Source organism: Tenrec ecaudatus, chromosome 7, assembly GCF_050624435.1.
Source record: "Tenrec ecaudatus isolate mTenEca1 chromosome 7, mTenEca1.hap1, whole genome shotgun sequence".
NCBI lineage: Eukaryota > Metazoa > Chordata > Mammalia > Afrosoricida > Tenrecidae > Tenrec > Tenrec ecaudatus.
Window position 1 is genome coordinate 115,235,736 of NC_134536.1, and position 26,613 is coordinate 115,262,348.

The following is a 26,613-nucleotide window of genomic DNA, read 5'->3' on the forward strand; positions in this document are numbered from 1 at the left end:
ATTATTAAGTGATTAGTAACCGTTGCTTTAAAAGCTAGAATATATTTAGTGTGGATTAATTCTTGACTGCATCGTATTCTAAAAAGATCAGGCTGTTACAAAGCAACAACAATATCATCTCAATTCACAGCCCCTCCTTTTAGGAAGTAAATGGTAAAGACTTCGGAAATACTAGAAATAGCCTCAGACAGAGAACTGAGATGCATCTTGTTAATTTAGTCTCACTGTGCAACCTGAGACTTACTATAGAAGTATGTTAAACTTGTGCCATTAAAAAATGCTACAGTCAATGGGTGGCAAAATTTTCAGATGGTCATTTGAAAACTAACTCCCCCCCCCCCACTAAAATTTACATGCCCCACGCATCAGTGTGCTACTTTAGATGTGTAACTATAAAATTGTAAAAATGGCTTTTCTGGTAGCAAAAGGGTTAAGTTCTTCTTGCTCTACCAGTTTCAAATTACAATGAGAAGCCTCTTCTTTCCCAGCAGGGTTGTGGTTACATTACTCTTTAGATCTCTCTTGAAGAGGGCTGGTATACTTGTGCCTGCTGGAGGTGGAATTAACAGTAAGAAGGAGAAAGGGATTGAATGGATTTACAGGAAGGTTTTCAAGTAAATTCAGGCAAGCACGTTTACTTGAATAGTACAACCTTGAGTCTTATTTTACACTGAGAGGACACAAAAGATGTTAAAGTTATCACCAAGCTGCCGGACAGATATATATTCCAACACCAAGGTGCAGATCAGCATAGATCTGTGATTCAGAAATCAGGATTTGTCTTGGAAAGAGCTCCAGGGTTGAGAAGAACTCAAGTGAAGATAACTTTGGGAACTACAGTTTATCAGAAGATCAACTTTCGGTCATTCAGATACCAAAGGCCTGATTGCCACAAATTCATATAGGAATGCATAGGTCATCTGATCAAATAATATTAGCCGTCTTCTGCTACATCCATGCAGCAAAAACGCTTAACAACTGTGGATAATTGGAAATCCGAGTTTCAGCTTTCCTAGGAATAACTCCTCTTGACACATTCCACAATATTTAAAATAGACCAGGAAAAATCACAGAGGATGTTGTATTCAGAAATGTCACTGTCATGAAGAATAGGTAAATTTGTTTTTTGTGTTTTTCAGCTACTGGAACGGTGCACCTCCCAGGAATTTAGATTTTTTTTTTTTCTTTTGGGAAAGAAGGACTAAATTTATCAACGTTTCCTTTTTGGACAAAAATGCATCTGACTGTATTTTTACTTAGGGGCATTGTGGGTTTCCTCTGGAGCTGCTGGGTGCTGGTGGGCTACGCAAAAGGAGGTTTGGGACACAATCACGTTCACTCCAGTTTTATTTACAGAAGACTACGAAACCATGAAAGACGGGAAATACAAAGGGAAATTCTCTCTATTCTGGGTTTGCCTCATAGACCCAGACCCTTTTCACCTGGAAAGCAAGCGTCCTCTGCGCCTCTCTTCATGCTGGACCTGTACAATGCCATGGCCAATGGAGAAGACCCTGAAGAGACAGAGTATTCAATGAGGGCAGCCCTGGCAGGAGACACCAGGGGGGCAAGAAAAGGATACCCAGCCTCTCCCAATGGGTACCCTCGTCGCATACAGCTATCGCGGACGACTCCCTTGACCACCCAGAGCCCTCCTCTAGCCAGCCTACATGATACCAACTTTCTGAATGATGCTGACATGGTCATGAGCTTTGTCAACTTAGGTATGTCTTCGTTTATTTGTGAATCTCTATGTTATTGCCAAGGGGAAGTTTTCCTCACGGTGAAGTAGCTGCTTGGTAGGTGGTCATGTTTATAGAAAGTCATTTTCTATAACTCTCCTCTCTGGCTTCTGTTTCCTATCTTTCCTGGATGCAATGTGAGATCTGGCCTTAGGCGATAAAATCACACGCATATATATGTATATTTTAATATGAAAATCGAAAATTAAACACTATGCTTTGAATATACCTTTGAGTTCTTTTAGATCTTGTTAAACTTTCAATCTTGCTTAAATAGAAAAATAAACAGGCTGGAGTCTGAAAACGAGAATAGCTGCGTTGTGGAGGAAAAAGGAAAGATGAGAGCATGAGAAAACAGCCCCAACCGTTTAGAGATGGGAAAGTCAGAGTGGCATTTTGAACCTTTTTTGTTGTTCTTCGTAATTTGAAGAACATGTAAGTGTATATTTACACTACATTGGGGGAACATTTAAAACTCATTTAGGGGCGGCAACTACTGTGAAAATATTGACATAAAATTAATTTTGCTCAAGTAATACTGTAAATGATTACTATCAAAGAATTCAGGAAGAGATTCTGAAATTCTATTAAAATATTAGAAATAAAGTTTCAATCTAATATTTCTGAACTGTAATGTGTAACATGTGGCATACCTATTGAAAAATTTGACAAGCATGAGAAATATAAAACATAGTATGCTGGCCTTTACACAAACAAAAGAAAATGTAATTTACAATAAAAATAATCGGACATTTCTTCATTACCCATATTTTCAGAGACAATTTTGTAAAGTTGTTTTTATTCGGTCTTGGGATGTTCATGATAATTTTAAAACATTCCCAATCTCTACAAGCAAACTTGAAATGATAAACCACATTTATGTCATGCTAGTGATCAGTATTCCCTCTTGTAATAATAATAAAGAGCTTAATAAGTCAAAGCATTTTATAAAAGTAGTCATTTTCGATGACAAACTTTCAATAAAAACTGCAGGTGAAAATTTAATATCTTCAGACATAGTCAAAGAAAAATAACACGTAAGATACTTTACTTTTGAAAGTAAACATCCCATCACCAAATTTTACTGACTGGAAAAAGTGAAGGATTTTTAACCGCTGAATGTGTAAAACTTTGTTTCAAATATTCAATCTGCTTCAACTTGAAATTGAAATCTTTTACTGTACCCTTAATTAAATGCTTCCTCATATAATATCTCCAATGAAATAGTCTTTCAAAAGTCAGATAACCACAGACCCTAATAACATACGGATGCTTTTATAATACATGTTGCTTATTACGTGCTGCTTATTCACTCATAGCAATTCTCGTGTGGAGGAGAAGGTGATTAATACATCATGTGTTTCAGGTTACTTAGAGACAAGGCTCCCGTTGTTAAGTCTTACTAAGTCATCGCTGGGCGTCCTACTCAGGTGTTCTCCGGATCTTTTCTTCTACATATAATGAACTGATTTCATTTTGAACTTTTTCGCCATTGAAATACTAGTTTATTCTAAATTAGTTTGTATGCTTTCCCCTAGTATAAGTGCTATGTAATGTGACTCGTGGCATTTTACTTTGTGGGAGTCTAAAGCATTATTAGATAATTTAATAGTTTAACAGAAAATGTTCTTTCTAGCATAATTCACAAGTTCATCTAACAACTCACTGGAGGAAGAAAAATCAGTCCAGATTATCTAAACTCTGACACGTGCAAAAAATGTGTTTGTGACGTACTTTAAAAAAATAAACAAAAAAGCATTAGTTCAGCCATAGTTTATTTTAATCAAAAACTTTGCTCATTGACAAGAATAGTGTATTTAACTTCTCAGAAAAGAACTAAGTATAAATTTGAATCTGCCATTATTTTTGCAACTTACATAGAGGAGGAAATAGAAAACAGTAATGAATAGTGTGGTTCAAGAATGTATAAAACTCATTTTTCTCATTAAGGAATACTTATATATTTAGATAAATTATTTTTTTCATTTTTGTTCACATTCTATACATTATATTAACACAGAAATCTATTAAATAGGAATTGAGTGTACTCTAGAGAAACAGTATTGGATATAAGCTTCAAAAAAATCTATTTTAGCATGATTGTAAAGCTAAGTAATGATTGATCCTCAATAATCAAACATATATTTTCCTCTTTATTTAGTATTTACTAAAAAAATGACTCATATCATGCTGAAAAAGTGATTCTGATACCAGCTTCTCCTACTAGTGTCTGAGGAACATTGAACCAGATTTTTATTATCCTCAGACTATGCCTTCTAATATACCCAAATCAGTGAGCAAATCACCACTTAATAAATGCTTCTTGTATTTCTTCTATAATTAAGTATGTCAAAGTGTACCCACAAAATTTCCAAGTGTAATATCATTATTAACGGCACTAAACATTTCAGTGCTTTTTAGTGTAACATTCATTAATAATTACTACCTGCACCTTGTTCCATACTCTAATAAGACCCAAGAGGGTTTACCTTATTTGTTTTGCGACGTAGAGGATCTATATGTAGTGGGGACCAAGTGCAAATGATTCAAATTAGCAATAGACAAGGGATTTGTATTGAGGAAGTCATCTGGATAGTTAAATATGTGAAAAGAATGTGTTGACGTTTACCATCATAAAATGAATTATATGAAGGAGTTCTGATACCATCATTCTGTTTAAGTGCTAAGTGTTGTTGATACCTTCACTTCAAATCATGGGCTCTGCAATTCTTTCATTCAGTTTCCACCCCTAGTATTGCTCCTAGTGAACCAGCAAGCTCAGTTCAAGCTGTATCGAATCATATCACCAAAGTGTTTATTTTCTAAACTTTACATGAGATTAGATTTGTGTTCAGAAGTGAAAAATCGATGAAAGTTACTAACATGTAAAGAAAAATTTGAATTAATTACCTGAAGTCCAAGGTAAACACCTCACTCTGGAGCTAAGCACATTATTTTGAATTTGAAAATACTTTCGTGATTTGCTCACTTTAAAGAAACAGCGTTAATTATTAATTGTGTAAGGACAATCTTTCTATTCTATTGAGTTCATTGTTCTTAGACCACCTTTGGTCCGTCTCTAGTTGCTGGTTTTTAAAGGCTGGCTTCTCTGGTGCCTATGACAGTTGAATATCAGTGTAATTTTTCCTAGTGATAAAAATATCTTTCCGGTAATTTTCTCCCTTTTGTCTGTTTCAAATATGTTAAGGACTATTTTATGCATCAAACACCCATGAAACAAAAGGAATGACTAGAAAATTTCCTTGTAATATTTAAGCATAGCTTTAGTTTACATAAACATTTGGAGCATTCCTAAGACATTTTTGTAGAAGTCCATTTTCACTTGGTCATAGTATAATTAAAATGACACAACACTAGAGACATTTTAGAAGAAATTGCAATAAAGCAATAGAAACACGCAGGAAGTCCTCTTTTTTATTTATTATATATTTGACTCTCCCCCAAGAAGAATAATTTTTGTTTCAATGGGTTTTGACTGAGCTGGTTTGATGTCAAATTATTTTTTTCAAGAACACACAAATGTCAAGCATGCAAACATACAAATGTTCTAATACAGTTTTTATCATATGTTAGAGCAATGTATTTGGCTTGTGAGAAATGAAATAGAAAAACATACCTTCAAAATTTTAAAGTAAATTAATTATAGAATTATAAATTAGAATCCTTCACCCCACTTCACCAAATTATTAAACACTCCTGGGACGGCAGGAGAAAAAATACTGCTTAGTTTCTCATAAGACAGATTTGAAAGACATCATTGATATTTATTGTTGTTCTTGGCGGATTTAAGTGCCCAGTTGAGAGGAATTTATATAGTGATCTACCCACAGATGCCCATCAATGTAGTCTCTATAACAGAGTTACTAACACTTGGGTAATGTAAACATTTCCATAAACACATGTAAGAATTTTTTTTGCCCGGTGGGTTATGGGATAAGAGAAATGATGCTCTACAATCATCACTGTGCCTATGTTTTCATGAATCATGACATGACTAGCAAATGGTAATAGTGCATTGACCAAACGAAGCGACGCTATTCTTTCAAAAGTGTCTCTTAAGAAGGGAAAGCAGGTCTGTGGACACACCGTCTTTCTTCCTTCAGCAAACCTTTACATTCCTAACAACGGGCTAAGGTCTCCTTGTTCTATTTTAAGGTGACCTGACTGTCACAACTGCTATGGGCTCCAGAGATAGCTGTAATCACAGTTGAATTCAAAGATGATAAAAAGGGTGAGTGATCAGCGACAGTTCCAAGCTTTGATAGGAAGCTGGCCCAGCTGGGAGTAAGATTTTGATCCCAGAGGCCAGAAGAATTTGGACTATCTCTCCCAGCATGTCCACTTCTTCCTTTCCGTTCTTATACTTTGCTATAATGTCAGCCACTCCAACCACCTCCTCCCGCCCCCCCTCCGCAACATTCCTCTGCCTTTCTCCATAGCTCTATGATCTCCCTGCCCCAGGTTCTCTTGGCACTCCTGTGCTGACTGCTCCCACCCTCTCTGGGGTCTGCCTTTGGTCGCAGTTTCTTCATTGCTGGAGGCTTGGATTAGCTGAAAATCAATTAGTTCCAGTTTGATCAGTTAGGTACAGTCTCCTGTTTTCTCTCTAGCTGAGAAGGAAAAGGTTATGATGTGCCCATCGCAGCCTCCACCCACTCTGAGGACAGCTCCCCAGGGTATCCCAGGGGCCCTGCCCTCTGCTGCCTTCCAGAGTCATTGTTTCCCATCTCCCCTTCTCCTCTGCCCCTCACCTCTCCATGTGCAGAATGTAACTGCTGGTGCCTTCACAGAGTTATAAAATACTTAAAATTTAAAGGGGGAAATTTATAGGAGAGTAAAAGGAAAAGAAACAAAAAACAATTTTTTTTTGAAAAAAGAAAGAAGTACCACTAGCCAAACATGCAGCATGCTATCTTTATTTAATTCCCATGCCATGCTAGGGGAAGAAGGGTTCTGTCTTTTTTAAATTGAGAAAGGTTGATGATTGAGGAGAAAGAGATCAAAAGTGATAGTTGGAGGCATTGAACAATGTGTGTGTGTGTGTGTGTGTGTGTGTGAGAGAGAGAGAGAGAGAGAGAGAGAGAGAGAGAGAGAGAGAGAGAGAGAGAGAAGTTGGTTTTTAAAAAGCATCTGATCAACCAAAACAAAAGAAATGAATATGTCATGAAGGGCTGGCCTTCGAGTTGTGTAGGTGGAGGGTGTGCTGGGAAATCCTCAGTCTACCTCTTACTGATACAGCAGCTAATTCAGCAACCGGGACCACATCAGCTCCAGGGTAGAAGCCTTTCCATCCTCACCCGCTGACATAGCGAAGTAGGGAAATGGGGTGGGAGAGATAACTCAGCGTGAGTACAAGGCGCATACAGATGGGCTGCTCACGTGTACAGTCATAAATAATGTAAACGCTCAGTGTTTGAAAACCACAGCTTGAAGGAAGAGGCTGCCCTGACGCGCAGAAAGGGGCTGAGATCACAGGAGCCACTGAAAGGGTTGTAGCGAAACAATGACTCCCCTTGTTCTCAGTCATATTTATGAGTACTTCTTTGCACCTTAAATTCATATTTTATTGGCTGTGCTGTGGGGTTTCCCCATTTGCTCCTCTCTTAAAATAATACCCATGGCTGAGATAGTCTTTAAAACACAGCCATCAGCCTGACAGCCAGATCATTTATTTGGGGGGAAAGAGTGATTGGTTGGGATTTTGATGTCAGATCAGGATGTTTAAGATCCAGTTAACACAGTCATGGCAGTGAGCTAAAGAAATAATGGTGGAAAGAGTCACCTGCCTTCTTCAGAGGGTTGAAGAGAATCTACGTATCTACGGAGCAACGCCTGATTTGTCTGAGTATTGTCTAAATGACTGTGGACACATTAACTCGAAATGCAGCTGCAGAAGCTCTTAAAGTGTTCAATGCATAAAATGAGAAAAATTACCATCCGTTGCTCAGTAAGAAATATTTTTATTGTTTTTTGAGAAAGGAAAACAACAGCAACAATAACAAAACAACAGCAAAACTTCATAAACAAGCAGATTGTGTTATCCTCTGCTTGAAATTCTGTGAATTCTGTGAAAACTTAGTAACCAAATCCTTGAATAATTTTAATACATAAGTAAGGTACGTGCGATTTTATGATTTCCAAGAAAATGAAGTGCCTGTCTACAAAATGATGTGTCCTTTAAGTTTTCTTTTAATAATCAATGAAGCCTTGGCTTTCTCATTAGTACATTGGCATATATATATATATATATATATATATATATATATAATAATATTCACTGCCATCAATTTCATTCCCACTTGCAGTGACCCTATAGACTAGGGTAGAACTGGCCCTGTGGGTTTCTGAGATGGTAACTCCTCAGGGGGGTGGAGAGCCTCATTGTGATTCTCCTGCTGAGAAGGAGGTTTCAAATCACTTCCTCTGTGGTTAGCAGTCCCACTAGGAGGCCACCAGGGTTCTCTGTGCTTCAGGAATATATGCACCAGATAAAGTTGTCACGGAGGCATTGCTTTGTGGAATGACTTTGCAAAAGTAAATATTTGCAATTTTTACTGTTCTTGCTAAACAGCTTTGTTGAAGTTGTCAGAAGCAGAGAAAAGAGTGTAAAAAAGGTTAAGGCTAACAGATGTTAACTCTCATTTAGATTTTATTCCAGACTACGAAACGTGTAAAAATCAAGAAGAGATTTACTAATGTTTAGAAATCCCTTCTGGTATTCTTGTAACACCATTATATGAAAGGTTTGATGTAATTTGTTGGGTATAGGTTTTCATTGGAGCCCTGGGGGGGGGTTGGGTGGGGGGGGTCCTCTGTCACTTGGGTCAGCCTGCTCGTGTAGGGAGCACATTCATTTCAAGAATACCCCTGCTCATGGCATCTTACTGCTCAAAATGCTTTAATGTTTAATTAGAAAGTGAATTACTTTCTCTTCTATGCTTCCATAAAAGAAGACAATTTTAAGCAATTGGAAATAAGCGTTGATCACAAGAATTATGATCTACTCATGGCTATCTACCAATAGCAAAATGACCTATGAGAAATTTTTGCACAGCTCTGCACAAAACCAGACACAAGACTGACAGCAAATGGTACCTTTGACACACTGGGCCTTGTCGGCCATATGTTAACTTGTGTCCTCCAGCCTAAAAAGAAAGAATAGTATTAAAGAGAAAGTTAAATGTCTGAACTGGAATTTCAGAGTCTACATTTATTAGCAGTGTGGCCCCAAATAAGTTACATACATTATCTAAGTATCTTGTTCTTCATCTAAAGATGTGCAGAGAATAATACCACCTGCCTCATTGGATGTTGAAGGGACTGAGTTAGTTAGTATGCATAAAACTCAAAGAAACATTTTTTTGCAACATGGTGTGTCCTCAGTAATGAGGGTTCTGGTTTTTTGGGAGTTGGCTCTATGTGCAAACAGGTCACCCTCTAGGCTGGCTGCTAACTGAAAGATTGAAAGGTCAAGTCTACCCAGAGATATTGGAGAAACAATGGCAGGTGATTAATCTCCAGAAATTCCTATGGAACACACTTAGGGTTGTCATGGTTTGCAACAAACCAGTGTTCTTGTCATTTAAGTTTTATTTGTGTTCAACATATATACCATATGTGTAGACCCACCTATCTAATTCAGTCCAAAGTGAAAACGTGAGGCCCCTTACTCAACTATGATTAAGAATGTCAATACAGTGGCAATAGAATGTTAGACCACGCACCAACCCTTCTAAATGTTGGACGGCACAGCTACACACTCATAAAATAGTCCTGCATGCTTCATTAAGTGCTCTGGCATCAGGAAGCATGTGTTAGTTATCCTCTGTCTCCTCCTTAACCTGAGATATGTTAACTTTGGGCCTAGTGAATTTATTGCACAACTAAAGAGAAAATCATAATTTAGTTGAAGGGATCATAGCTTCAGGGATTGCTGAAGTGATAAACAAGCTAAAAATATTCTTATATTGTGTCTGATTCTCTAATTTTGTCTGGAACATTAAAACTCTTTTAGACCAAACTGAAATTCAACAAATACGCATGGACAACAAAAAGTACAGAGAGTGGCACTTGCAGGCCACAGTACAAACAGTAGTAGACTGCAACTGAAAATGAAAAAACCAAACCCAAAACAAAACAGCACGAAAGGCCAATAATGAATATATTCAACCTTGGCCAGCAACATGGCTGTCAAATATGAACAGCATTATATTTTCTAGATGGTTAGGTCTATTCTCAACCCTATGCCACACCTCCTGAAATGTCCCTTGACTGCACATGAAAGCTCTTGAATACTGAATGGAATCTCAGGGCATTTTCCCATGTAGTAGTCAGCATTCCACAATTAATGTTGCAGGCAGAAATAATGGTAGTAGGAGGTCAGGTGGCACTTTTGCCCTACTTCTTTGTTACCTTTACTTTCCCTTGGCAGAGGTTTTGTGACTGGGAGAGGCAGACTTTCGGGAAGGGGCAGGGATAGGTCGCTATGTGGGTCTCATAGATAGCCAACTAGTAAGCCTGGAGGCCACAGTCATCGCCTTGTGCTTGAAACACAAACACGCAGTCAGTTGAACTGTTCCTTTCCAATGTCCTCTACATGTCTTTCAAAACGCCTCCAAAAACGTTCATCGAGTCAATGGTCACTCACAGTGACCCTCTGTCGGTTTCTGAGAGTACAAACCTTCATGGGAGTAAAAAACCCAGCCTTTCTCCCTCAGAGCGGCTGGTAGCTTTGAACCGCCGGCCATGCGGATCTCAGCCCAACACATAACCGCTACACAACCTGGGCTCCTTCAAAGTGCCTCAGGATGATGACTGAAACCCGATTTTATATGTATAATTATGAGAAGTGGAGCAAAGGAGTTCAAATAGGACATTGTGTAAGCCCTTCTGAAAATTATTCAAATACAATTTTGAAGAAGAATTCCATGAGTAGCCAAGCTGTGGGTTATTCAATTAGGTAGGCATTATGTGTAATGGACTGTAGATCTTTACTTTATAATGCAGAAGATCATTCCCCCCTCACCCCCCACCCCCCAGTAATGTTTAAATAAGGAGACCTGGTAAGGTTTGGTTAAGAACCTAAAGGTCGGCAATTAAAATCCAGCAGCTTCTCTATTGGTTAAAAATTGACAACTTGAGAGACTCTAATAAGGGGGTAGGCCTCCTCTGTATAGAAGGTTGCTATGAGTTTGCATTGACTCTGTGACAATGGGTTTGGTGTTTGTGGTTAAAATTTTAAGTGAAACGACTTGGGGAATCAGACTGCTTTACAACACATTTTGCATGTAACAGTTGTATGTCTACAAGCCAATCATTTCACTGAACTATTTTTATATTTCATATAATCATAATATATGAGACATATCATAATATATGATGAACTATATATATTTCATCTATAAATTGGAGATAATTTTATTTCTTAAAGCTAAAGGGAAGAAATGTATTGTAGCCCATACAGGAAACCCTAGAGGGGCCCAGAATACCCTACTGTGTAGGCATGCCCAGCACAGGGTCACACCATTTACTGTACCCCCATGTCCCAGAGGGACTCCCCTTGAGCCAAGCTCCAAAGCCCCAGGACTGGCTGGAGGTGGGACTAAATTGGAAATTCTAATGCAGAACTGTAGATTGGATTTAATAAGGGAAAATCATTCTGAGACAAGTGCTCAATCAATGGCTATGGCTTAGGCATTGGACTGGTAAAGGCAAGGTTGGCAATTTAAACCCACCAGCTGCTCCAAAGGAGAGAGAGAAGACTATTTATTATAAAGATTTACAGTCCTGAACATTCTATAAAAATACACGATGAATTGGAATCGACTCTGGAGGTGCATTTGCTCAGTTTGAGGGTGCTGACTGTGATGCTGAGGTTGCTGCTAAGTACTCTCCAGTGGGTTCCGACTCACAGTGACCCTGTGTGCAAGAGCAGGAATCCCGCGACATCCTCACAGTCGCTCCTATGTTCCAGCCCCTTGTTGCGGCCACTGTGCCCATCCACCTTGCGGAGGAGCTTCCTCTTCTTCTCTGACCCTTTACGTCATTAAGCAAGAGGTCCCTTTCCAGGGACTGGTGTCACCTGATGACATGGCTAAAGAATGCTAGACGCAGTCTTGCCAGAAGCATCCTGGCTATAGTTCTTCCCAGACAGATGCCTTTGTTCTTCTGGAAGACCGTGATACTTTTAATATTATTTGTCAGCACCATAACTATCTTTGCTACCAGAGTAAACCCTCTACAGGTCTACCTCTCTTCGCCAGGCTCTGTCAACTAAATATCTTGCTGAAGTTCTGGAGCATATGGACTCCTGAATCATTGACCCTGTCTTCAGGTTGCTCCATTGACAGAAAGTGCACGACAGAGCCGCAGGCAACTGCCATTCTTCCCGTTGAGCACTGGAAGTTACCTTTCCGTGTGAAGTGCTACTGCAAGATGGTTTTCGTATTGCCTTTGGTCGGAGTCCTAGAACTGTCCCATGGTTTTATTTTAGTTCCAAGCATTACCTGTTCCATTTCCTTGCTTGCTACGGAGAGGAGGAAACTGATTGTAAGCCAAAGTAATGATACACAATTAGAAAATATTTGGTTGTGAAGACATGGCCACTCTCTAAAAGGCATTTTGTAAGAAGAAGAAAAAAAACGTGAAGAATTTTTTAATGCTTATTTTCATAAGCCACCTTGTTTTTTTTAGTTTTAACTTAAAAAAATTGATGCAAGATCTAAATCTTGGGGAATAAACTCTGAAGCTCTGAGGAAGTTTTTATTTTTACTATAGATCTTTATGTCTTTTGGGTGTTGATTCATGTGACTGCATCACCTATTCAAAATATAAAAACTCTTTTTAAAATGAAAAAGTCTTTGAAATAAAGAAAAATGTCCCTTCCTCCAATCATTCACTCAAGTATATTTTTGTATTATCTGCCACTCAAATTAGTGCTAAATTATTTTCTTGATATTCTCATTGTTTGCATCTTTATTAGTATTTTTTTCCTACCTAATACCATCCAGCCTTACTTCATTTAGTATTGTTCCTTTTCTAGGTTATTTACTTTGGCTGATTTTTTTTCTCCAGGTGACAAATATTTTGTTGATATGCTTCCTGTTATGTTTTGAAGCAGGGATAAGTATTTATGCATGTGAATAATACTGAAAGCCACATGAAAAACTGTGCATAAACTGTGGACATCTTTTACTTACCAAAAATATATTCTGGAGTTCACAATGACTTTTTATATTTATAATATGGTGAATAACAAAAATATGGGTTTATTGGTTTTCCTAATTTGGTAACAAACTTCATGAGAAGTCATTGGGAAGATCCATGCTGAAATTTTCTTTGTGGTGAGTCAAGTTCTTAAAATAATATATTGATTTCAACTGTATATATTGATAGATGTATTGCCATATTCAAGTCGGCATTTAATGTGTTCTCTTCCATAGTACTATGTGAAAAGTAGCCATCACTCTATGGTTATTTAGCTTGCGGAAGAATTTTGTTCATTGTAATTAAGCAAACCATTGCTCGTATTCGCGCCAGGCGCTCATAAACTGTAATCACATTATAACAGCAGCAAAAATAGTGAGACAAAGATAGAAACAATGAAATACCTGAGCCAGTGACTAAGCTAAGCAATGATGTGCATTATTCAAAGTAATCCTCATCTACTTTATGTGCCAATATTTTTGTGCTCCTATTTTATTGATGTAAAAAACTGAGGTTTGTCAGAGGCTAGGTAATTTAGCCAAGTTATTAAGCTACTAAAAGGAAGAGTCAGTATCTGAACCACGGGTATGCCCTTGCTCACTATTATTTAATTTGGAAATGCAGTGTTGAAAAATTTAATAACAATGCAACTTTTAACCACAATAATAATATGTTTTATTCTTTATGACATCTCTATATATTAAATGATCAGGTACATAACTGTACATAACACAGTATTCAAGGAAGTGGAGGAAGTTGATTGGATCCCACTATACACAATTGTCACACTGGGGTTTTGAAAATTCATTCATTCACTATTTAAGATATTCAAGTAAAAGCTGATTACTGACTATTTGGCCAGGTGCTGTGCACAAGATGGTACCTGTTTTACTGCCAAGACCACAGACCGAGAAGATCCAGGGTTCGACCCCAACTCCCACACTATGCTGCTCAATGAGGGGAATTTTACAAAATCACACAAAAATCCAGCAAGTTAAAAACAAGCAAAACCAAATTCAGGAACTAAATTAACCTTAAAGAATGTTTTCCTTTGTTATTTAAACAATGGTGTAAAATTTACCTCCTATTTCCAAACAAAAGGAGCCCTGGGAGTGAGTCAGTTATTTCTCTGCTATTGTGGTGGTGATTCAGATTTACTGGTTTGGGGAGAAAATTTGCTTCCCTAAAGATTTACAATCTCAGAAACACTGTATAGGGTTGGATTTGAGTCAGAATCAGCTCCATGGCAGTGGGTTTTTTTCTTTTTGTTTTTTTTTGGGGGGGGGGGTGTTTAGAGAAAGTATGTAGAAACTGCAATCTCATAAAGTCATTGGATTTTTTTAAAGCTTGAAAACTTAGCCTGGGAAAACCTATTCGTTAAAAAAACAAACAAGCGAACAATAACAACAAAGCATGGAGTAGGAAGATATAGTCTATCAGATGGGGCTGGGGTTTTTCATTTGAAGAAAAATGAAAGTGAAGCCACATCTTACACCACATACAAAAACCAAAACCAACAAATATTCAAGATGACTTGAAAGCCGTAAGTGTAGAACTATAAAGATCATTTATTAAAAAATTGGAATATTAGGATTCCTAGTATGTGACATAAATATATGATCAAATGTAACTGAAAAGATACAAATTAACAGAAGAGTAACTAGATGCCTTGGACCTGTTAGCAATGAGACGCTTATGTGCATCAGAAGATTTTACCAAATGAGTAAAAGGAAAGCCACAGACTGATAAGCATTATTTAGCAACCACATATCAGAGAAACTGCTCTCTAAAATTTACAAATACCTTTAAATCTCAGCAAGAAAAGGACAAATAATCTAATCACAATCGCTAGAGGACATGAGCATATATGTCACCAAAGAAAACCCAAAAGGGGTCAATAAACATAAGAAAATATGCCCTTGATCATTAGCCTTTGGGAGGTACAATTCAAACCAGCACTGTTACCTCATCACAGCTTCCATAGCAAAGTTCCCCAAACACAAAAACAACAAATTCTGGTGAGGATGTGGAGAGACTAGACCCTTTATACACTAGTAGTCAGGCTGCAAAATGGTGTAACCAATATGGAAGATGGTACAGTGCTTCCAGAAAGAGTGTGAAAGAGGAGCACTATATGACTCAACAATTCCTCTACATGATATAAGAGGGGGGGATGGCCCCTAAAACCAGATTTTTTCCAAAGCTATATATTTAATTATATATAGATATAGATATTGCAAACAACCTCATCACCATCAAAGTCCTCTCCGTAACCTTAGTACGTTTGTCAAGTCTGTGATTGCATTCTTGGAAACATTTTTCAAACTCATCCTGTTTGAATGGCTGACAGCCCCGTCCTCATTTTTCTCTTCTTCACCTCTTGTATGTCTTCAAATTCCTGTCCTTTCGTGTTCCTTTTCATTTGCAACAACAAAAAGAAGTTGCACTGAGTGAGGTCAGCTGAGTAAGGTGTGTGGGGCAAGAAAGCCATACTGTTTTGGTTTTTATCTAAACACTGGCACACTCAGATGGCGGTGTGAGCAGATGCAGTGTCGTAGTGGCAAAACCAGTCCCTCGTGTGACATAAATCAGGTCATTTTTTGTAATTAAAATTCGCTTAACCAAGCTCCAAGGTAGTCCAGATAATTCCCCATCTCTTCAATGGCCCATCATATGTTTTCAAACACAAGTGCCCAGATTTTGTCTAAATTTTTGTCCATTTGGGAAGTTGATGGACATCCAAATGAGGTCGGTTGTCAATCGACATTTCACCCTTTTTGAAATGAGAAGACCACTCGTACACTTCAGTTTTTTCCATGGCACTGTCCTTGTAAGCTGTATTCAACATCACAACAGTTCTGCAGCATTTTTTCCTGAACAGGAAACAAAATTACACAGCTGGACACTGTTCTCTTAAATTGACCTTCACAATAAACAAGGTTCAAATAAAACTGCATTTATGAAAAATTCACTCTGACCAGAGAGAACCTTTCCAGGTGACACCAATGGATGCACTAACTCAGAGTGAGTTGCTCAATGCTCACCTAGAGGGAAGAATGCATACTACAAAAGTACGTATTTTTCCTTTTTTAGGAGGGGCGGGTAACCTCTCATATATCCTCAAGAAATAAGAACACACTCACACACACACACACACATATATATATATATATACACACACACACACACAAACACATATACATATACACACACACACCCATGTTCATAACTGTTGGTGTTAGGTACCATAGAATCAGTCTGACCCATACCGACCTCATGTATAACAGAAAAAATCTCTGCCCGGTTCTGTGCCAACCTCACAATTGTTCCTGTGCTTGAGTTCCTTGTTGCAGCTATGTGGTCAGCCCTTGGTGGACTTTCTTTTCTTCGCTGTCCCTCTACATTACCAAATACGATGTTCTTCCCCAGGGACTGAGCTCTCCAGACAACATGCCCAAAATATGTAAGATGAAGTCTTGCCATCCTTGCCTCTAAGGACATTCTGGCCATACTACTTCTAAGACAGATAGATTTGCCCTTGTAGCAGTACAAGTTAATTGTAGCACTATTTCTAACGGCACTACTAATAACTACCTAAATGTGTATCAGTAGAAGACTGTATAAGCAAAGTAGAGAATCCATACAATGGAATACTATATAATGTTAAAGAATAAGAACCATGTAGGGCATCGTGCTGAGTGTAATGAATCCATCACAAAGGGACAATATTGCCTGAGACTACTCGTGTAAAACGTTCAACTATGCCTTTTGCATTAAAACAGACATTCCTTGATGGTTCCTCTAGTGAGACGGAAGCATGAGGCAGTTACTGGCTAGAGGGGGGATTCGTGTTAACTTGGGTGACGGAAGGCGATAGACAGTAAGAGTGAGCTGGTGGTGCTGGTGGGTGGGAAGAATCATGAAGCAAAGACAAACTAAGACACACAGCAAAGCTTAGGGACTTGTTGAGAAACCTCTGTGACTCTAAGACAAAGTGAACAAGCAAATGAAGAAACACTTGCCGGTGAATCACTTCTGATTCATGGTGATTTTATGTGCTTCAGATCAAAACTACATTTCATAGAGTTTTCCATAGCTACAATTTTCCATTAATAGATCACCATATCTTTCTTTTAAGCCATCTCTGGGTGGAATTAAACACGCAACCTACCAGTTTGAGGCTGAGCATTTCATCATTGCCTTCCTTAAGCTCTCTTGTGTAGTAAGTATATAGAGGGGTTTTAAAGGAATATTTTTAAAAAAAGATTTCATTTACACTGAGATTTTACAACCCATTCCAGAGCATAAATGTGGCTCAACTACTCAATTCATATTTGTCTCATACTCAGGGTATGAGGATGGAAGAGGACATGAGTTTTCTAACTAAGGAGTTCTTTTGAGTTCAAATCTTAACCTGTAACTTTACCATACCTTACCTTTTCAATTGTCTCTGAGAAAGCTTTCTACCTCCATTCCCTTGCCCAAAGGGCTGCTTTCAGTGTGTACTTTGCTACGGTGTACACTGAATATGATGTGGATTTTGTTTATGATGAAGTCAGTGGACACAAGTATTATAACTTGAAAAAGTTAATTGCAAGAATTGGTATAAATATCTCTTGATGCATTGCTTTGAGTCTACTCAGAGGATATTGATTATTATACGATTACTATTCTAGTTGATGGTTGATTAAAAAAAGGGATTAGTAGTCTGCAACTATTTTAATAATAGATGGCTGTTATCTAAAAATCACAGCAAAATGTGTGCCTAAGTCTATCGGCACACCATGGCTATTTGTGTTCATCTACCAATCCGTATCAACAAAATGCCAGATGACCAAAGGAAGTAGTGTGAGTAGAAGACTTGTAGTCCTGATTTCTGCTCTGATGGAAATGTGCTGTATTCTACAAGCTGACAAGTAGATAGTGTTTATTAGTGCAAGACAGCGTGCTTACAGCATTTCGAATCTTAAGCCACTTAACTCTTGAAAGGGGACCATATTTTACAGATGAGAAAGGTGAGCCCTTGAGAAGCTAAGCCATTTGTCGAATCTCTGCATCTCGGAAGAGGAGGAACTGCATTCAGAGTCACGCACTGCACCGCGACGCTGTGTGTTTCCCCTGAACATGTTCCTGGAAAGGCTGTTGTGGGACCTTGTTTGAGCGCTCTCTAAAGTTCTGAATTCCCCGTCCTCCCCGCACCCCACAATGTAGTATGTGTTAGATTTGGAATATGCTCACTTCATTAATCATGAACATAAAAATCTCTAATAATGACTTTACCAAGAATCTTCTTCCAGGAGTTCAGCTCTTGGAAGCATTTGAGAGAACCGTGTTGCGGTGGCCTTCTGAAGAAGGCAGAGGGACAGAAGCACTTGGTAGTCAGAAGGAGTACTGACCTTGTGCCACATTCGTAAGGTGATCTGTGCCGGGTTACCGTTGGTGAGCAGCCTTGGCATGAACACAAGACGAGCAGTGAGCAAAACAGGAAAGAAAGAAAGAAAGAGCATGTCAGCGTTGCAAACAGCAATAGCCCTCAACAGCAGTGGTTGGAGAATGGAGTAAACTACTAGTGAGTTCATTTGGATCCTGGAAGACGTCCAGCCTGCTGGTCTGTATAGAGGCCACACAAGCAGGGCTGCCCTGCAGCTAAGTCTGAGCGCTTTGCCCTAACTTCTCTGAACAATCTCAGGATTGGCCTGGGAATCCCATGAGAACCCATTAAAATTCAAATTTGGACTGCAAGCCCCTCTACAACCTATATGCTAGGAAACTCCTGCTGCAGAGAACGTCTGGCAGAGAGCCTTGGCCTCATCTTGCTGGTCAGGCTGAAACCTCCTCTGTGCTCTGTGTCGCCCTGAATACACTCCACATGTAATGCGCATCTCTTTAACTGTAGCAGCTGTGATCCTCATTGCTGGCTTGTCTGAGTATGAAATGGTTTCTTTTCACGTCGCGCATTTATTATTCCGATATCTTACAAACCTGAAATGCTTTGTTTCTGCTCCTCATATGCATTATGAATGAAAGGCTAATCCTTCAGAAAATTCATCTTTCTCCCACGGGAAAATATTTCAGGGACGACATTTCTTAAGACAAACATGCTAAGTAACTGAAAATAATTTAATGTCACTTTCCTCAGGTCTCAATACCAAGCAGGGGAACCCAAAACAGGTATCATGAACTTACTGACTTTAGGTCAAAGTCACGAGAACCGATTGCTGCTGTAATGACCAAGCTACGAGATAGTCACATCGTGAAGATAATGCCTTAGTACATAATGTGTTGCTTTTCAAAATGGTTACATTTTCATCTCTCTTCTCTTTACCTAACTTCTCCGACCAACTCTTGCTACAGATCAAATTCCGTGTAAAGATGTCAACATGCAATGTCTAATGTCCCAGTTTGAGATGGAAAGAGTGCTGGTTAGACTGCTACCTACAAAGCCAACGGTCCACCGCCAGCACTGGCTTCAAGGGAGTCAGACGAGGCTGTCAGCATCAGGAAAGGCTTTTAGCTTTGCAAATGGAAAGAATAGTTCAACTTTGCCCGAAAGATCTGGTTCGAAGTTAGAGCAGACTCAGCAGCAGCTAACAGCAACAATGGCGGCTGCATAACTGCCTGCCATGCGGCTATGGGGTCAATAAAACATCCGTATTGCTGCCTCTTAGGGAAGGGTGCCACCAGGAGCAGACAGCCTGCTGAGGGTGCCTTTTTCTGCCTGGCAGACATGTGCATGTTTGATTTATGAAAACACAGGAAGCAAAATAATATTATCTAATAAATGTAATTCGGTGAGCCATTCCTTTCAAAGGCCATTAAATCCACCCCAACTCATGGCACCTTATGGGAGAGAGAAGCTTTGACACATTTTGCAATAACAGTAAAGACGTAAACTATTGACCATTCTCAGCATATTGGTCAATATGTAACAGATAATAACAGATTTGTCAATTTTTGTCCAAAAGGATCTCTGCCTGCTTTTTCATTAATATTTTAAAACAGTTTCTTATAACCCAATCTGGTTTTTTAAAAACAGTTTTAAGGCACTTCAGCCACCTTAACTTGAAAAGTCCATTTTGTCCACAATTGAAAAGTCAAATATGGGGATAAATGTGTTAGAAATTCATAAAAATTCCCTTCTCCCAGAAATTCAAATATTTCTTTGGACAGCTTTTACTGAATTTCAAGAGTTTCCACAGTCAAAACAGTTTCTGCTAATATGACTTCATCAGAAAATTCAACATGAATACTATATTTCATAAGTGCTTTTGAAGTTCCTAATGGCTCATGATTGTTTGAGATCACTTAGAGTGGCATTGTGTCGCCCACACCATGTGGTCGCGCAATTGCTGTGTTTACACAGTAGCTCCCCTATAAACAATGGTATCACAGCAACTCCAAAGGAAAAAACCCACATACAAACACCTGAATTTGAGTTCTTACTTCCCCCACTTGTTTGGGGATAGACTGTGTAACTGGGAGTTCTGCACATTAACTTCTTTAAAATTTATTGTTTATTTAAGTATAAATAAGAGCAGTGTACTTATCTGAAGCTTTACATATATATATAAAACACAATAGTAACCTCGGCAATTTTTAGAACTTTGGTAAATGTTTTCCCCCCTTAGGAAGAGTATTTTATAACCAACATTGTTTAGAATTTCTGGGGCCTGGTGATAATAAAAAGCAGAATGGACTTGTAGTTGGTTTTATTGCTTTTAAATTCTCTACGAATCTTTTTCTTGCTTGAACTTGGCTTAGACTGTGCTCACTGCTTATCTTTGGTATGTCAATGATCGTTAAACAAAATTGATAGCATATGATAACATTCAACTCTCCTGCCTGTTAAAGAAAAAGATAAATATTAATAGAAAAGTATATGCATCTTTATAAGTATTTAATAATATTTCATTGTGCTTTAAGTGAAAGTTTACGCAGTACAGTAAGTTCCCCTTTGAGAATTTCTGAAGAGTTTGTTGAATGAGACTAGTTAGAGTGTTCATAGTGGGCCAGCATTCTCTTTAGCTGGTTGATCTGTTTCCAAGTACTTTAGCTTCCCGGCTTTCTCTTCTCATCTTTGCTTCAAGGTAAATTTTAACCTTGTGGTCTCATATAGATTTGTTTTTTCATAGCAGACCACAGTAATTGGCATTATCTATTATGTTGTGTGCCATTTTGTTATTTCACAGAAAGGTGATCCCAGGTTCACTTCACTTCAAAATTTAAGCAATATTTTAAGGTAATGTTCTCAGGGAGACCTCTGGTTTTCATTGTTCTAGTAAGCATCGTCTTTCCAAGAATTTTATTTTTGTTCAAATCCTACCATCCATTGTGAACTTGGTCAAAATGATCAGTAGTAGTAGGTAGGCCCCTGTCAGCATCTGTAAGCTTGCACACACATATCACACTCACAGATGCTTTTAGGTAGTTTTATTTGTGCATATGGAAATGTACAGTTGAAAATCCCATACACCTGTATGCCTATGCATGTATATAAATGGCCACGCACTCATATTTTTATGTCATTGCCAAATAGTATACGTCGAATTCTTTAGTACGAGCACCGTTTTCTCTTGAGCACCTCTGGTCTTCTTGACATCATTTACTTTGTTCTGCCTGTCCTCTCTCCACCCATGTGTGGTGCTGCTTTTCCCTTCTCTTGCCTCCTCCTCTCCCTGATAGCCACCAATGAACGCTGGTCTCTTTAGAGACATGGAAGAATGATAATTTGCTCAGGTGATAAATAATAAAACCAACCCTGTTTCAATTGAATCGCTATCTACTCCCGCGACTCAATATTACAGAATAGCACAGCTTCATACAAATTGGGTAGGAGGAGGGTGGTGTTGTAATTTGTATGGAAACAGATTTCTAGATATTTTTCATTGTTGATGCTTGGTCGATTCCAACTGCCTGTCTTTTGTGCCATTTAGAGACCAGCGATAAGTAACATCTCTCAAAAATGAACAACAAATATTTTAACTATATGTAGGTCTATTAAAAAATGGGGGATATATGAAACAACAGACAAAGGAAATCAACAAAAACAAACAAGTATACTGCTTCTTACTACTTAGAATTAGCACACGTTCAGATTTTAAGAAAAATGCACTAGGGTGTGACAGAGTGCTGTTATGTAATGTATTTGAAAGGGGCTGCGTGAATCAGGGATCGCATCTTTTCACTAGATTCATTCCATCTGTATGCTGAGGAAAGGGACATTGGATGCCTGGTGCATTGTGCGTTAGACTCAGAACCACCTAATTCAGAATTGACTTGATGGCAGACGGGTTGGTTCTGGGTAGTAGGCTAAGCAAATAATCAGAGAAGCTGAAACATGTGAAGAATTTTGCTTTAGGATTGCAGCAAGATTCGCCAACCACCTGTGGTACCCAGATAACACAACCTGGTTTGTTGAAAGGGAGGAGGACTTGAAACTCTACTGGAAAATCAGAGGTCCATGTGATGAAAACCCGAATGCTCACGAATGAACCTCTAACCAACATCAAGATCAACTCGTGAAGGATTTATTTTTAAGGTGTGTTTCTACACACTTTTCCTGGTTTTAAACCATGCTGCATCCCATTAGTCTGTTCAAAGGATTGTCTCCATGTACAAGTTCTATGTAAGTACAATGCAATGTTCTACAGTCCCCATTCTTTGCAATGTTATTCATAGTTTGTTCTGATCCACACCCAGACACAAGTACCCAACTCTGGTTCTCTCAGCCAAGATCCATCGGACCTCAGCGATGAGAGCCCCAAGTCCATGTCCTCTTCTGAACCTGGCTTGAAATTCTGGCAGCTCACTGTTGATGTGCTGCTGCAACCACTTCTGAAATGATTTCAGCAAACTTTTGTTTACGTGCAACATTAAAGATGCTGTTCAATGCATTCGGCATTCCTTTATTTGAATGCGTACAAATATGGATCAATTCCAGTTGATTGGCCAGGTAGTTTTATTCCCAATTTCTTGGCTTAGATTAGAGAGTGGTTCCCCCAGTTTCATCAGGCCTTTGGAACATGTCGGTTGGTATTCTGTCAAGTTCTAGAGCCTCGTTTTGGCTAGCTCTCAGAGCAGCTTGGGCCTTTATCCTGCAGTACAATTGCTTCTTGAGCACATCGACCCTTTGGAATGGTCGAATGCTCACCATTAACGTTTTCTTTAGTACAGCAACTGAATCGCTCTTCAGTCCTCTTTAGAAACTTCTTGAATCATTCACTATTTTGCCTTTAGAACCCTTCAACATGGCAAATGAAGGTATGTTCTGCCTTCTTGGCTTTATAACACCCAGTCTTGGTGCAAGTCACTGTAACATTTTACCTTGTCTTCTCAAGTTTCCCTTTGAAGTTTTCTGTGTTGCACTTTTACTTCGTCAATACTTCCATGAGCTACAGCTACTACTCTATGTTCCAGGGCAAAGTTCAGAGTCTCTTCTGACATCCACTTTGTTCTTTCCTTTTGGTTTTGTCTTTTAAATGACATTTTTCTTCCTTTCTGTATGATTTTTTAAATGTCTTTCCACAGCTTCCCAGGTCTTCTATCATTAGTGTTTAATGGATCAAATTTGTCTTCGGATCTTCTCTAAATTCGCGTGGGATTTGCACCCGGGCGCATTTTAGCTTTCATGTATTTGTTTTGGTTTTCTTCAGCTTCAACTCAAACTTACATAAGTTACTCTAAGTAATGGATGGTCTGTTTCATGATTGGCCCCTGGCACTATTTTGGCCGATGATATTCAGCTTCTCCGTCATCTCTTCCAAAATATAGCGGTGGATTTGATTCCTGTGTATTCCATCCCGGGAGAGCGCCGGGTATAGTCACTGGTTATGGTGCAGAAAAATATTGTTTCCACACAGAAAGTGTTGGCTTTGCAACCTCCTGCCGTGCGATTTCCAGCTTCTCTTCTATCACCAAGACCATATGTTCCAACTACTGCTCTCTTTTCTTTCCCCAACTTTTAAAATATAACTTCCAGTCATCGGGATGGCATGTCCAATCCATTTCAGACGGAAGCAGTTGGTACAATTCTCCAGGTTTCTAAACCACTAGCTTTGGCAGTTGGTTTGTAAATGTGAATAATAGTTATATTAACAGGACTTTCCTGTTATTATCCTATTACACACAGCATTGCATTTATTTTTATTCCCCAAATAGTTTTATCAGCATATAATTAACTTATCATACAATTCAATAGTTCAATCACTTTCAAAAGAGTTGTACAATTATCACCACAATCCGTTTTAGAACATTTTCTTCATTCTTGCACTCATTTTATTAGCTCCCTATTTTCCCCCAGCCTCCCCTAACATGCCCCCAAGGAACTATTAATCCAGTTACTGTATAGATTTACTTCTCCTAGATTTCATATATACCACCACCCCCCAAAATATTAAAAAACAATGAAACAAAAATATAACAAGAACAACAAAATAAAACATGAAAACTTCAATCAAGCACCAATCAGAAAATATTAAAAGCTGGAATAAATTTAAATGTCTCATAAAAGATATCAAATGATAGGGTACTCTATTTTCACCTAGTTGTATCTACAACCATCCACTTTGAAATAAATTCTGCATGTTAGCAAGGGTATACACATTCTTAATCCATGGTTAGAGAGGATTCATCAGGACCTTCATACATGTGAATTTCCCCTTCACTTATCTTCCAGCTATAACATGGGTCAAAAGAGGGAACAAAAGATAAAATAACACACTTTGACTTCACTATGTCTGCCATCATCAACACTACAATGCTGTGTTACGCCAGGTTGACTAGAGACTCAAATCCAGTGACACACACACATGTGTAAGAAAGAACTTTACAGCAGAAGTAATTATATATCAGGAAAACATCTCAGCCTAGTCCAGCTCAAGTCCATACATCTCTGAGTCCATAAGTATTCAGCCTCACACAGTTACAAGTGATGGTGCAGAATGCAGGAAGATCCCAGGGTGGTGGGTGCAGAGTTGTGCGGATCCAATGACTGCGGAAACATCCGGGGCCCTGGCAGCCATCTGAGTCAGCCAGTATAAGGATGAAGGATGAGAGTGCAGGGGAGGTCCCAGAGCTCTCCTTAGGAGAAGGACATGCCCACCTGGAGGAACCATTAGGCTATGAACTGATTAACTAGAGGGACTCCACCCCTACAGTTTTATACATCTTAACATTTACATGAAATGATGTGACTACCACAAATGCTCTGTCTGATCGCAGGGCTGTACACATCCCTCAACTATGATCAGAGAGGATTCCACAGAGCAGTGGTTCTCAACCTTCCCAATGCTGTGGCCCTTTAATACAGTTCCTCATGCTGTGGTGACCCCCAACCATCAAATCATTTTTGTTCCTACTTCATAGCTGTAACTTTGCTACGGTTATGAATCAGGCCACCCCTGTGAAAGTAGTTCAACCACCCCCCCCCCCCCAAGGAGTCACGACACACAGGTTGAGAACCACTGTCCTAGAGGACTATGTGAATGCATTTTGGGCTTCCACTGTCATCCATAGGCTTTTAAAGAGCAGGTGTTTACAGTTTTAGCTCTCATGCTATTCTCTTCTTTAGAACTGGATCATATTATTTACAGTCTGGATTACCAAGATTGATGTGCTTCTTCCATGTGGACTTAGTTCAGGCCTCACTTAGATGGCTGCTTGTTTTGAAACAAGTCTTTAAGAACCCAGTGCTATTCTTTCTGGTAGCCGGCAACATCTAGTTTCTTCACCACACTTTGCTCTAGCACTCAGATCTTCAGTGATAGCTTCATGAGGGTGAGCACCAAGTTGAGCCATGTCATAAGAAAAATTATTCCTATATTGGGACTAGAATTCAGTTAAAGCCCCAATTCCATTTTTGCATCTATGGTTTATGTATGTCTCAGGTTCTCCTTACAGGCACCAATGCCATTTGATGTTAGAGAAAATGATCAATCATCGCCCTTGGCCATCATGTCCACTGCCATCAAGTCAATGCTGACCTGACTCATAGTGACCTTATAGGGCTACGTAGAACTACCCTTGTGGGAGTAGAAAAGCCACCCTTCTCCTGTAGATGTTGCGGGTGGTTTCAAACTGCTGTCTTTGTGGTTAGCAGGCTAATGCGTATCCACTATGCACTGACAGTGTTTGGGCAAGAGTACAGAATTTAAAACACTGTTGAGAAAATGAAAGTATATGAGTATAGGCCCGCTTTGGACCATGGTATATGAATTGTTAACCTGCCCAGATTAAACTCTTAGCTAATTCTTTTGAAATGGAATGAGACTCTTGGATTTATCATTCTTGACATAGTCAAGCATATGATTAGCCTACTCAGAATGGCCAATACCTGTCCACTTGAATTCAAATACTTAGTGTATTGATCTTGATGCTTTCCATTTAATTTTTGATGCCTTTTTATTTTCCCAGATTTCTACTTTGTACATTCCATATCCCAATTATTAATGCACAGTGACAGCTGTTTTTTCTCCTTTTCAGTTGTGTCCCATCCGCCAATGGAAGTCCTGAAAGCTTTAATCCGCCTACATTCCTGTGGTCATCTCTAATTTGAGGAGGCAGCTTCTTCCCAGTCATATTTTGAGTGTCTTCCAACTGCAGGGGCTCATCTCTGGCACTGTATTTGACAAGGTTAAGGAGCTATTCA

The 26,613-nt window shown here is 38.9% G+C and overlaps 1 protein-coding gene across 2 annotated transcripts in view; it reads left to right on the forward strand.

Moving 5' to 3' along the window:
• Positions 1-1,234: 1,234 nt before the first annotated feature.
• The window catches only part of BMP5 (bone morphogenetic protein 5), a 119,539-nt gene continuing 94,160 nt past the window's right edge, over positions 1,235-26,613 (forward strand). For both annotated transcript variants that reach the window (XM_075554050.1, XM_075554051.1), the window contains exon 1: positions 1,235-1,724. In XM_075554050.1, coding sequence (XP_075410165.1) covers positions 1,235-1,724 — 490 coding nt within the window. The remainder of the gene's footprint in view (positions 1,725-26,613) is intronic.